The sequence below is a fragment of the Barbus barbus genome (assembly GCF_936440315.1).
Source record: "Barbus barbus genome assembly, chromosome: 46".
Classification (NCBI taxonomy): Eukaryota; Metazoa; Chordata; class Actinopteri; order Cypriniformes; family Cyprinidae; genus Barbus; species Barbus barbus.
Window position 1 is genome coordinate 23,778,193 of NC_136724.1, and position 13,176 is coordinate 23,791,368.

Consider the following 13,176-nt stretch of genomic DNA (forward strand, 5'->3'; position numbering starts at 1 on the left):
TAATGGTTATTGAGTTTCAAAAAGTGGATGTTAGAAACATATGTATCATCATCAACCAAAAATTATTTTACTCACCCTCTGTGTACCTGTTAAATAGAAATACGAAAATATAAGCAAATGGCCAGAAACAATTTTGTATAACATTCATCTAAAATATGTATAGGGAAATCCAAAAGGTATCTCTTTCCAAATGTCTTCTTTAGAGAGATTAGATTAATTCTAAAGGCACTGACTATTCCTTTGGTTTCCACTAGAGGCCTCACCTGTTTAACAGTTATTGGATGGGCCTGGTCAAGGTCAGTGTCTAGCTGGTGTGAATATTTCAGTTTGTGCTGTACCAGTGATGGAGCATTTGTCTTCTTCCCTGTACACTTGAGCACACAGATATTGCTGTGACATTCCTGTTGAGTGCCTCTCCTTGATTGAGAGGAACAGCTTGCATGATCTACCCGACCTCATCGATTGACGAACAGCAAGTGACCTTTCTGTAGAGATTCTCTTCATAACTAAAGGCATTCGTTGCTTTTTTTTATATACACTCAGCTCAATAAACTTAATTTCAGGTACACGTATATGTGTATATGTATTCAGGTTTGGGACCTGTAATATTATCTTATACTACTGAACTCTTGATACAGATAAGCAGGATCAAATAGCAGAGCCACTTTCCAGCAGACAGACAGGCAAGCACTATTGTAACCTTAAGACCTGCAAGCTGATAAGCCGGGGTCAAGACACTCAGACTAACAAGGAACAAGAAGTGTTCGATGAGTGTTAATAACTCGCCACCGCACGCCTGCTGCCATAGTGTCTAATAGTCTGAAGGGTGCTAATTATGAAACCCACTGAAGGCACTTCCTAAGAGCTCCCTGTGAGATTCTTTAAGGATTTACAAACGGTCACACTTGAGTGTAATTATAACACTTGAAATGCAGAACTGAAAAGAGTACTATTTTTGGATATTATCTAAAAATGTGTTGTGTTTCAAAATTCAAAACACAAATACTCAGGAGAAATCATAAAGAAAGTATATAAAGTAATTTGGTTTATGTTCATAAAGTGGATTTGATCTTTGGACAATTAACTAAACCTGTTGGTGCCAATCAAACAAAGGTATACCTTTACCTCAGCTTCTGTGACACTTATTTTTCTTTCCGTTTGCCCTTGAGTATAAAGATAACAGTGTCAAATTCTTCCTGAGTGCTTCTGGCCGATTGAGGACAGCTCAGCCCACAGGTGCTGTCTTTGTAAAGGGCTCCATGCACATAAATAAGAGCATCTAGTTATAGATTTTGGCACACTTGTTGGCCACATTGACTTCACTGAAGTTACATGTCCAACAGAGGGAGAACAATGTGCTGCTGGTTACAAGGTGGATATTATTAGATTTCTTTTATACCAATTGAAGAGCTTTAAAATATCAGGCGTTTGTTTTTTGTCTTTTCACTTTTTTGGTAATAAAATATAGTTCAAATTATGGTAATAAAATATACTTTGAATTCACAAACCATTTGTCCTCAAATCCAATAAGGCGGCAAATTTGAACATTTTGCCTCATTAATTATGTAAAGATAACCAGTTTAATTTTGTTTCCACCATTACAGTAAAAACTGTCAGTAAGCGATTCAGCCGTTGAAGCCTTAAAATAACATATATCCTATATGGTATCATTTCAAGGGGCAGAATAGTTGGTTTCCTCCCCTCCACTCCTCCATTCTCAGCTGTTCAGGGTTGACTCCACCTTTAATCATCTGCTTATCATTGACCTGATCATCACCTTCACCTTGAATTACCATTCCCAGTGCGCGCGCACGCACACACACACACACACAGTTATTTTGCCCTATATTACATATAAAAGTAAGGATTAATTTGGTAATTAAAAGTAAGTCATGGGGTTTTCCTTTCTGAGATGCAAGGAACCTCAGAGCTCGTCTGTTTAAGGTTTAAAGCAATTGTATTCATGTTTGCATGTCTTGTTAAAACTAAAAAAGGTTTTAGACTACGGTCATTAACTGTCCATCAGAGCTTTTTATACTCATTAAAATGTTACCACACACACATACTGACCAAGGAATTAAACCTGAGAGGAATGTTGTGCTCTTCCAATTGAATTGTTTTTGTTGATTTTTTTTTTTGGAAATTGTAACCTTCAATTTGTCTTTTATTCAGTGCTTTACATTGTCATTCAGTCACTGAATGTGAAAAGAACAGAAGCATAAATTAACAATATATCTAAATGGAAGAGCATCCTCTTGTACCTTGTGTCATACTTTATAAAATCTTTTTCTTTTTTTATCAAAAAGCACAAAAACTAACAGGAGAAAATGTTAACATTTAGATTTTTTAAGTAAACCCATTTTCTATTTTACGATCATGTAAAGCTTCTAGTTTTGCATAAGTCGCTTAATATTCTTGCCTTATTATTTTATGTGCTTGATTTTCAAGCATTTCTTCAGTAGATTATAACTAAAAGTCTTCAGTCTTGATTAAAAGGCTCATCTAAAGTGGCATGATTTCACCCAATGTATTGAAGGTGAATGCAACGACGTTAAAATTATAAATAAAAAATAAATTAATAAAAAAAAAAAAACAGCATAAAGCAGGGACTTGCTTGCACATTCATTTTATTCTACAGAACTACAGATAATGAAATCACACTGAGCAACACTGAACAAGCCTTTCAGAAAGATCCATGTGAGAGCCTCACTCTTCATCGTGGCCTTTCTGTGAGAGGAAGAGACATGAAAAGGATATTGGGTAGTAGAAGGTATTTGTTGCTTTCTTTTCTCAACTGAAAAAGTTATTTATTGTTCATTAGACTGTTTAGTTAAGCATCAAATCTAAAAGCTAATTCTGTTTATGCAATAGTATCTCTGTAACTTGGGTGAGGCAAGTGCTAAGAGAGTTATCTTTCCCCAAAACAAAAATTTGGACGTGCACCACCTCATACACTGGGTATGCATTAAATAATAGTGTTGCTTTTGAGTAGTTTCTAATTGATTTTAACTCTTTGATCAGGTAAACTGTTTTTCTGATTGATCACAATAATTTCAATATCAAAGTAAGACCAATTGTAATTGAGGTCACTGATGATGATTGTATATTGAGTTACCTTAGATCCTGAATCACGGCTCTTGGCTCTCAGCTTGTTGACCTGAGATTCAGCAATATCAGCCCTCTCCTCTGCCTCATCCAGCTCATGCTGCAGCTTACGGAACTTGCCCAGATTAGAATTGGCCTGTTCCTCCTAAACAAACAACAATATATCATGGTCAATAATCTTTTTTTTTTTTTTTTTTTGCATGTTTTGAAGTCCCAAAAGCAGATGAACCAATATTTTATATATTTAGCAAAATTATATTTTGAAATTCATATTAAGGTGTTCCCAATTTTAAGATTTGAAAATATTTTCATGGGGGAAAAAAATAAAATAATTAATTTTAGGCATACCGCCTCCTCAGCAGTTCTCTTGTAGGACTTGACTTTCAGCTGCAGTTTGTCCACCAGGTCCTGCAGACGACTCAGATTCTTACGATCCTCCTCGGTCTGCAAAAAGAGTACACAGTGACTAAATTGTGTGGAAATTATATGAATGGTATAAATACAAAGACGTTTATTTGTATGTGAGAAAATATCACCTGGTAGGTGAGCTCCTTGATGCGTCTCTCATATTTCCGGACTCCTTTCACAGACTCGCTCGCTTTTCTCTGTTCCAGTTCCACCTCATTTTCCAGCTCTCTCACCTAAGAGTTGTGTAAGATGGTTACTAATTAAACAAAATAAGCATTTTAATTACAGAAAAAATACACTTTCCTAAAACATAAGCAGCTTACCCTGGCTTCCAGTTTCTGGACCTGCTTCTTGCCTCCCTTCATGGCGATCTGCTCAGCTTCATCCAGACGGTGCTGCAGGTCTTTGATGGTCTGCTCCATGTTCTTCTTCATGCGCTCCAGATGAGCACTGGTGTCCTGCTCCTTCTTCAGTTCCTCTGCCATCATGGCAGCATCAGTGATGGCCTTCTTGGCTTTTTCCTCAGCATTCCTGCACTCCTGCACTGCCTCCTCAACCTCAGTCTGAAGCTGAGTATTATCTCCCTCCAGCTTCTTCTTCTGATTCAGCAGGCTAGTATTCTAAACATAGACAATATTGACATTCATATAGTCTCTAGATGATATTATGTACTAAGAGAGGGCTTGAAGTTTTTGTTAGTGTGAATATGTGGACAGATGTGTCATACCTGAGAATGCAGGAGCTGAACTCTCTCACTGACGTCCAGCAGTTCCTGTTCGGCCAGTTTCCTTCCTCTCTCAGTCTGTTCCACCAGGGATCTCAGCTCGTCCAGTTCAGCCTGCATCAGATTGTTGCGTCTCTCCACGATGGCGATGTTCTCTTTGAGATCATCATTACCACGCAGAGCATCATCTAGCTGCAGTTGGGCATCCTGTGAAGGACAAGTTTTACCAATAAGAAGACTACAGAATGTTATAAGATTTCACTTTTGTTTTACAAATTGTTGGTAAAGCATACTTTGAGATGTCCATGAAGACCCTTGAGTTGCTTCTGGGCTTCTGATGCCTGTCTGTTAGCCTGGCTGAGCTGAATCTCCATCTCATTGAGGTCTCCCTCCATCTTCTTCTTCAGTCTGAGAGCTTCATTCCTGCTGCGAGTCTCTGATTCAAGTGAGCTCTGAAGGGTATCAATCATTCTCTGCTGGTTCCTCTTGGCCTGCTCCATCTCTTCATCTTTCTCAGCCAGCTTACGTTCAATGTCAGCTTTGATCTGATTAAACTCCAGTTGGGCCCTCAGGATCTTGCCTTCCTCATGTTCAAGAGAACCCTGCCAGTTGATGAGAAATTTTTAGTCAAGATTACTTTTCTTTTCTCTTTTACCATGCATGGTTACATGTATAACATCTTAAATATCCAGTATCTAATGGCAACAGAAATTTCACATTACACAATCAATATACCTCAGCCTCTTCCAGAGCCGCTTGAATTTCAGATTTTTCCTGCTCCAGCTGCTTACGAACTTTCTCTAGTTCATGAATGTTCTTTCCAGTCTCTCCAATTTGTTCAGTGAGATCAGCAATCTCCTCTGTTTAGTTGGCAATGTAATAATGGTTAATACAGAAAAAGCCTAGATAAATATTCAATTTAGGTGACATGTGGAAGCTTAGATAAATAATATATCAATTTCACCTTGGAGGTTCTTGTTTTCTCTCTTCATGGTCTCCAGATGATCCAGAGACTCCTCATAAGAGTTCTTCAGTTTGAACAGCTCAGTACTCAGAGATCTGGCCTCCTTCTGGGAGCTTTCCAGCTCACTCTGAGACTCCTCATATTTCTGCTTCCATTCAGCTAGGACCTGTTTGATAGATTCAGAGATTTGATTAGCTACCATTGGAGCTTGATGAAAACAGAAAGATTATTTATCTATACAGTAAGCATGTTTTATTCACCTTGTCAAAGTTTCTTTGCTTCTTGTCCAGAGCAGCAGCAGCAGCATTGGATCTCTCCACATCCACCATGAGATCTTCAATCTCATTCTGCAGCCTGTGTTTGGTCTTCTCCAGTGAGGAGCATTTAGCATTAACAGCTTCCACAGCTTCTTCTGCATCCTGCAAACGCTGAGCCAGCTTCTTCCTAAAAATGTTACAGAGAATCACTGATTTACAGAGTTTTTATGTTTACAAAATTTTTGTAGGTTTGAATTTGATTCCTGTTCATACTTGGCATCTTCCAGCTCCTCAGTCCTCTGGATGGCATCAGTTTCATACTTGGTTCTCCACTGAGCCACCTCAGAGTTTGCCTTGGACAGACTACGCTGCAGCTCAGCCTTGGCTTCTTGCTCCTCCTCATATTGCTCCCTCAGCAGATCAGCATCATGACGAGCAGACTGAACTGCATGAGCCAGGGCGTTCTTAGCCTATAATATATTTAAAATAAATGTTTTCTGTTATGGAGAAGGGACCATAGCTGTAGCATAAGGCTCTAGTCTCTTTGAGGAGTGTGGGTTTGAATCCCACTGCTCCTAGAAGAGCTTATTGGGTGACAAGGTAGTGCAGTATTTAAGGTGAATGACTGCTACACTTTGCTACTCTAACCTTGTGGGTAGTAGTAGTTGCCATACCTTGACTTCCTCCTCTAGTTGTCTTTTGAGGTCCTCAATCTGCTGAGTGTAGGACTGCTTGCCTCTTGTTAGCTGAGAGACCAAGGAATCCTTTTCTTCCAGCTGTCTAGAAAGCTCCCCTAGATAGAAGTATAACCATAACATTACAGAAAGTGTGTGTGATTTTGGGCATTTATCTAAAAATTAGTGCTGTCAAATTTAGCATGTTAATTTTAGGCAATGAGAGAAAGTAATATGCGTGTCAGATCCGTGTCACGTTCAGCAGCGGCAGCTCTTAAAGAAATAGCAGGTAAATAACCTAATAACCCAGCTGCTGTGATGTCTGTTCATCAAAGAAAAAAAAGAGGATATCAATAACTTCTATTGCTTCAAGGGGTTCATCTATATTTAACCCTTGTGCGTCAATAAAAAAAAGTTATAAAGGACATAAATGTCCGCATCAAAAAAACTGTCATAAAAATGTGAAGCTTGGGAGCACAGACGCAAGTTTGGTCTCATTTTAAAGGAGACCCATGGCAGATTATTGTTGAAGTAAAAAAAGTTCAAAAAGTGAAACCAAAAAAAAAGAATTTATGAAAATGATTTATGAATATTTTATATAAAATATATACTTTATGAAACATGTTGAACTGTAAACCTGCTAGAAATTCAAAGCCATAAATCTAAACATGTTTTGTTCCAAATTTGAGGTTGATATCTCAAAAAATTAGCTTTCAGTAAGATTTTGTTTGGGCGCAGTACCAAATTTTCCCCATTAGATGCCAGCAAAACTCAGCTGGTGCACACAGTGCTTGGATTTGTGATTTGCAGGAGAGTTTTTCTCTGTCAAATATTACAAGCACACACACAATTAATTTTTTTATGAAACATACAAACCACACTCTGACATCTATATCAACACACCCACACAATTATAGCTGCATTATTTATCCAATTGGCTCTGTAACATGCAGAAGCAGAAAACAGGAATAAAGCGAGTATTTGCTTTATAGGCCAAAACTGAAAGAATGGCACCATTTGGTAAAAAAAGTTGCAAAATAATAATTTTGAAGCCTTGCCACCAGAATGAAAGCCTATTTTAAAAAATTGCATAATTTTACAGTGAAATGGCACGACAATTAAAAATAGCAGTTTTAATGGGTTTCAATGGCAACATTTTTGTCCTCAAGGTCCTGAGAGGAACTATTTTTTTGTACCTAGTGCAAAATAGATTTATTAAGTGAAATAGTAAAGTTCCAATAAAAATACACACCTGTGCCAAAATGTATGCAGCTGGCAATAACACAAGCAAAATGATCAAAAAAACTAAACTGAAAAAAAGTCCAAAAGGTCGCACAATGCTTAATTTAGAATGTCGTATTTGATCACTTAATTCAACTTCTGTATATTTCTGCTGAAGGGCACAGGTATCCATTATTGGTTTATGCCAATAATGAGATTGATTAAGTTCACTTAAATTAGAAGTTATTTTCTCAACTCTAGCTCTCAACTATACTGTAATGCTGAATTATTTTCAATGGTTAAATATTAGGGAGGGAAACAATTATAGACAGTAGTATTGGTTTCAGTGATACTGGCCTTCAGTCATTTAAAAATGGCATTAAACAAATATCAAAAATATACTGTCTTGACGGTTGTACATTAATTTGAAGTTTGAATTTGAAATGATTGCAATATAAAAGTATATTTAAAAACTTTAACATTAGATGGGATTATTCGCGATTAAAAATGTGTGATTAATTAGTTATTTTTTTAATCGACTGACAGCACTACTAACAATACATGATCAAATAATATATAATCAGAGTACATACCATTCTCAGTTTGTAGCTTAGCTTTTTGCATGGTAAAGTCATTGATGCTGCGTTGCCCTTCTTCATATTTTGTTCTGTATTCTGACATCTGGTCTTCAAGGGTCCTGCACATTTTCTCCAAGTTTGCCTGGACACGTTATGTAATTGAATATTGAATAAAGCAGAACGAACACATGATTGTAAAGATCAGCTGAAGTAAAGACAATTCAAATTTCTAACATGGAAACAAGAATTTATCACCTTGGCCTTGGCAAGCTGCTCCATGTTGGAGACCACATCATCCAGTTCCAGTCTGAGTTCACTCTTCTCTTTCTCCAGCTTCTGCTTCACTCTCTGAAGGTTGTCGATCTGCTCTCCCAGATCAGCTACACTGTCGGCATGTTTCTTCCTCAGTGTAGCAGCGGTGGCCTCATGTTGCAGAGTGGACTCTTCAAGGTCTCTGCGCAGCTTCTGGAACTCAGCTTCACGTTTCTTGTTCATCTCAATCTGGGCAGCAGTGGCTCCGCCAGCCTCCTCCAACCTCTCACTGATCTCCTCCAGTTCTCTGGACAGATCAGCTCTCTGTTTCTCAACTTTAGCACGGGCAGCTCTCTCAGCCTCCAGCTCTTCCTCAAGCTCTTCAATTCGGGCCTGGTAATGTGAGGAAAACCATAGTTAAAGCTAGCATTCCTTACTGTCCCACTATGTAACTTTTTAAGAATCATCAATTTTACCTGCAGCTCCTTCAGTTTCTTCTGGAGTTGGGCTGCCATTGCCTGCTCATCTTCAATCTTGCTACTGAGCTGGCTGATCTCAAAATCTTTCCTGTGTTTCAGAATATATTTGATTACCACTGTTAAAAAGGATTCAGATTGTGAGCTGTATTCTTGAATAATCATTTCACCCTCTGTGTAAAACACACTTTTTAATCCTCTCTTCCAATTGCTGTTTGTCATTTTCCAGGTCCATCACACTCTCTTGGGTCAACTTTAAGTCTCCCTCGAGCTTTCTCTTTGCCCTCTCCAGATCCATACGAAGCTTCTTTTCCTGTTCCAGGGAACCCTCAAGCTGGAAGGGCAATAACAAAGTGTTTTATTTAGCATTTTTTCAGAGTTCATTTACATCAGAATTGTCAACAAACCACTCACATCATCCACTTGTTGCTCCAGCTTGGCTTTGGCTTTAGTGAGAGTGTTGACTTTGTCTTCCTCACTCTGGAGGTCATCCAGCGTTTGCTGATGGGCCTCCTGCAGAGCTTTCTTCTCCTTGGTCAGCTTAGCAATGATTTCATCCAAAGCTGCCATCTCTTCTGTCAGGTTTTTAACCTGTAGAAATGTATAATTGTAGTAATGACCGCTTAACACACCACTCTTGCATCTCAAACATGTTCAGTGTTGAAAACTGACCTTGTTCTCAGTGGCGTGTTTCTCTTTCTCCACTTTGGCCAGAGTGAGCTCAAGATCATCGATGTCCTTCTTGAGCTCAGAACATTCATCCTCCAGCTTTCGTTTCTTTGCAGTCAGCTCAGCATTCATTTCCTCTTCATCCTCCAGTCTCTCAGTCAGCTCTTTGGTTTTAGCCTCAAGCTGGATCTTGCTCTTGATCAGACCCTCACATCTCTCCTCAGCATCGCAAAGATTGTCTTGCTCCTGTTTACATATGTCTTTGTATGATTAAATAAAATTTAGGAGTTGCATGTCATTCATGAATTCATAAAAATCACAAACTCACAGATTGAACTTGAAGTTGTAGGTCGTTTTTCTCTTGGAGAAGAGAAACCATCTTTTCTTCAAGCTCTTTTCTTCGGGCTTCAGATTTGGCGTAAGCCTCCTTCAACTTCAGGAATTCTTCCTTCATGTTGGCCATCTCTTTCTCCGCTTCAGCAGATCTCAGCAGTGGTTTGATCTTGAAGTAGAGCTTCATCCAGGGCCAATTCTTGACACCCATGAAGGCACGTACGTTCCACTGGATAACAAGCAAGGCATCTCTACAACATAATGGCACACATTAATATCTTAAAACCAACTAATATTGTTGATCTCAAATTTTTTGGGTGTCTGATTTCTAACCTGCGCTCAACAATCTTCTGGAACTCCATTCTTGAGAGAATGCCGCGAGCTCTTGCTTGAATCCCAGTAATGATGAGAGCAAGACGGTCATCTCGCATCTCTTCAAGGGTACCCAGGAGACCAGCCTTGAAGAACACCTTCAAAGAAATATGAAAATTCTAGTTTTAGAGATTCAATTAAATTAAAAGAGGGGGGGGGGGGGGGGTGTAGTGTGAAAATCAGTGTTTTTCCAGCCCATCTTTAAACATGTTCATTCATACCTTAGTATGGCCAAACTTGTACTGGTTGTGATCAATGTCCAGAGATCCCAGTAGTTTTTCTGCTCCTTTCCTGCTATCAATAAACTGTCCTTCAGGAATAGCAGCAGGGTTTAGGATGCGGTATCTGTCACAGTAACAGTATTAATTGAAGCAAGTTAACGCTGTTGATGTTTTTTTATTCAATTATCATTTTGAATAAATATATTTTTACCCACAAGTTAGCATTTTATATATGTTGATGAATAAATAAAATCATGAAAACTTTTAAATTTAACAGAATCTGCAATCAAAATTAAATGTACCTCTGCTTGAAATCTCCATACAGGATCCTGTTGGGAAATCCCTTTCTGCAGATTCTGATGCCCTCCAGCACACCGTTACAGCGCAGCTGGTGCATGACCAGAGGATTCTCCATCGCCCCAGGAGTCTTAGTCTCATTGGGGATGATGCAGCGCACAAAGTGAGGGTGAGTTGACCTCAGGTTGGTCATCAGCTTGTTCAGGTTCTCCTGTGGATAGATGTTATCCATCACTCTGCCCATATATATTTTAGGTTGTTATACTGTTTAAAAAAAGATTAAGAAGCCAAATATACACAGCGTGTTATTCATTTCAGTGTTAAAAACACTATATGTTACCCTGTGAAGAGCAGACACTGTCTGGAAAGAAGAGCCTTTTTTCTTCTTCTCCTTTCCTTTGCCACCACCTCCTCCCTCCGCGGCTGTTACAAAAAATATAGATCATGTTCCAGTGTATTGTGTATTTAAAAAAAATCACACAAAATATTAATTTGTTTGTTTCTTGGATTCTTTTCTAATTTTTCAGCAACACACCTGAGTCAGCACCAGCATATCCAACAAACAGGTTAGACAGCAGTTTCATGGTGGACTTCTGATAGAGGCCAACGACAGTCTCATTAAGAGGGTCCTTATTCTTCACCAGCCAGTTATTGATGTTGTAGTCCACAGTGCCAGCGTAGTGAACCAGGGAGAAATGGGCCTCTGGTTTACCCTTGACAATCCTGGGCTTCTGGAAGTTGTTTGATTTCCCCAAGTGGTTGTCATAAAGCTTAGCTTTGAATGTTGCATCACTGGCTTTGGGGAACATGCACTCCTCTTCAAGGATGGACATGATACCCATAGGCTAAGATAAACAGAATTAAATGAAATTAGCTTTATTGATATAACACCTGAGATATCTCAAATTTAACAACTCACCTTTTCAATGAGATCAATACAAGCCTGCAAGTCCATGCCAAAGTCAATGAACTCCCACTCAATACCCTCCTTCTTGTATTCCTCTTGCTCCAACACAAACATGTGGTGGTTGAAGAACTGCTGCAACTTCTCATTAGTGAAGTTGATGCACAGCTGCTCAAAGGTGTTGAACTGCAGGTGGAATATATTATATAATCACAATGACAAAATAACTAAAAATTGAAGGTGTTCACATTAATCAGTTGATGTAATCTTACATCAAAGATTTCAAATCCAGCAATGTCCAGCACACCAATGAAGTACTGGCGAGGCTGTTTGGTGTCCAGAGATTGGTTGATTCTCACAACCATCCAGAGGAACATCTTCTCGTACACTGATTTGGAAAGAGCTCCCATAGCATAGTACACCTATCCAAGATAGGATATAGAAAAATGTGTTTTTTGTGTGTTTTTTTTTGATGGTTATGTTCATGATGAAGGGATGAAGTAGTCTCCACCTGCTGGACATTCTGTCCCTTGGTGACCCACTCATTTCCTACTTTGACTCTCGGGTGGCACAGAGCCTTGATGAGATCAGCAGAGTTCAGGCCCATCAGATAAGCTGATTTATCAGCATCTGTCAATTATAAAAATGGTTGACGTTAAGGAATCTTCTATCTACCAATATCCAACCAATGCATCATATGTCAGCATTTTCTCCTAATACTGACCCTCAGTCCCATCAGCCTCTGCCTGTTCCTCTCGTTGCTTCTGCTTGAACTTCATGTTGCCGTAGTGCATGATGGCACCAATCAGCTTGTAGATGCTGTTCTTCTCCTCTTGGGTGAAGCCCAGCACATCAAATGCTTCCTACAGTAAATATACAGTGTCTCTAATAATTAACTGCATTTCATTGCATGTTTTGCAGACTTCAGTTCCAAGACTTGAGAAGTCAGTATCAAGAGATGTATGCATGTTTTTGATAACGCACATCAGTAGCCATCAGCTCGTCAGCATCATCAATAGAGGCCACTTGCGTCTCTCCTTGGGAGATGAAGGCGTAGTCGTAAGGGTTTGCTGTGATCAGCAGCATCTCTGAGAGGATAAAACAATATTTTACATCTCATCACTTACAGTTTTGTTACCAAAGTTGTGATTTTGCTTACCCAGAAGTTCTGGTTTCTTCTGAGACAGGATCTGGTAGAAGATGTGGTAGTCTCTCTCAGCCTTGAGCTGGAAAGTCACACGGGATTTCTCTAACAGATCTGTTTGTAGAAATTTAGAAGTTAAGCTGTTACCATCGGCAACTTACCATCATCTTTAAAATGAAAAAGTTACAAAGGAAAATGTTTTTCTTACAAGTCTCAATATCAGCAGAAGCAAGCTTTCCACTGGCAGCAAAGTGAATGCGAATGAACTTGCCCTGTTTAAGAACAACAGCTCAGTGTCATTTCATTTCAATCAAATCAGCATATTTTACAGTGGTTGAGAGGTCTCAATGTGCTGCAAATAGTAAAAACACCAACAAATTAAGAAAACATCATCAGTTTGACAACACATGTGCTGCAAATACTCACAACACGACCAAATACAGAAATGTGCTGTAAATACGCACAGCCTACATTGGAAATGTTTAAGGGAAACACAACAAATGACAAACCTGGCTGGGACATGCTTATCAATGTCTCCTCTGAAAGGTGAGATTTTTGTTTATTTTAACATCCTGAT

General features: G+C 38.9%; 1 protein-coding gene across 1 annotated transcript in view; it reads right to left on the reverse strand.

Moving 5' to 3' along the window:
* The window catches only part of LOC306864936 (myosin-7-like), a gene marked incomplete at its 5' end in the record, with an annotated part of 35,994 nt that overhangs the window by 18,109 nt on the left and 4,709 nt on the right, over window positions 1–13,176 (reverse strand). Inside the window, 31 exons of the mRNA XM_079409245.1 lie at window positions 2,613–2,727; window positions 3,116–3,250; window positions 3,454–3,549; window positions 3,642–3,746; window positions 3,837–4,133; window positions 4,241–4,444; window positions 4,531–4,839; window positions 4,973–5,097; window positions 5,202–5,367; window positions 5,462–5,645; window positions 5,732–5,928; window positions 6,133–6,251; window positions 7,947–8,073; window positions 8,187–8,576; window positions 8,660–8,750; window positions 8,848–8,993; window positions 9,074–9,250; window positions 9,332–9,574; window positions 9,657–9,912; window positions 9,995–10,131; window positions 10,255–10,378; window positions 10,557–10,762; window positions 10,892–10,974; window positions 11,087–11,396; window positions 11,471–11,641; window positions 11,728–11,877; window positions 11,967–12,085; window positions 12,180–12,318; window positions 12,440–12,543; window positions 12,615–12,713; window positions 12,808–12,871. Coding sequence (XP_079265371.1) covers window positions 2,707–2,727; window positions 3,116–3,250; window positions 3,454–3,549; window positions 3,642–3,746; window positions 3,837–4,133; window positions 4,241–4,444; window positions 4,531–4,839; window positions 4,973–5,097; window positions 5,202–5,367; window positions 5,462–5,645; window positions 5,732–5,928; window positions 6,133–6,251; window positions 7,947–8,073; window positions 8,187–8,576; window positions 8,660–8,750; window positions 8,848–8,993; window positions 9,074–9,250; window positions 9,332–9,574; window positions 9,657–9,912; window positions 9,995–10,131; window positions 10,255–10,378; window positions 10,557–10,762; window positions 10,892–10,974; window positions 11,087–11,396; window positions 11,471–11,641; window positions 11,728–11,877; window positions 11,967–12,085; window positions 12,180–12,318; window positions 12,440–12,543; window positions 12,615–12,713; window positions 12,808–12,871 — 5,094 coding nt within the window. The 3' untranslated portion in view covers window positions 2,613–2,706. Of the gene's footprint in view, window positions 2,728–3,115; window positions 3,251–3,453; window positions 3,550–3,641; window positions 3,747–3,836; window positions 4,134–4,240; window positions 4,445–4,530; window positions 4,840–4,972; window positions 5,098–5,201; window positions 5,368–5,461; window positions 5,646–5,731; window positions 5,929–6,132; window positions 6,252–7,946; window positions 8,074–8,186; window positions 8,577–8,659; window positions 8,751–8,847; window positions 8,994–9,073; window positions 9,251–9,331; window positions 9,575–9,656; window positions 9,913–9,994; window positions 10,132–10,254; window positions 10,379–10,556; window positions 10,763–10,891; window positions 10,975–11,086; window positions 11,397–11,470; window positions 11,642–11,727; window positions 11,878–11,966; window positions 12,086–12,179; window positions 12,319–12,439; window positions 12,544–12,614; window positions 12,714–12,807; window positions 12,872–13,176 lie in introns of the transcript that reaches the window.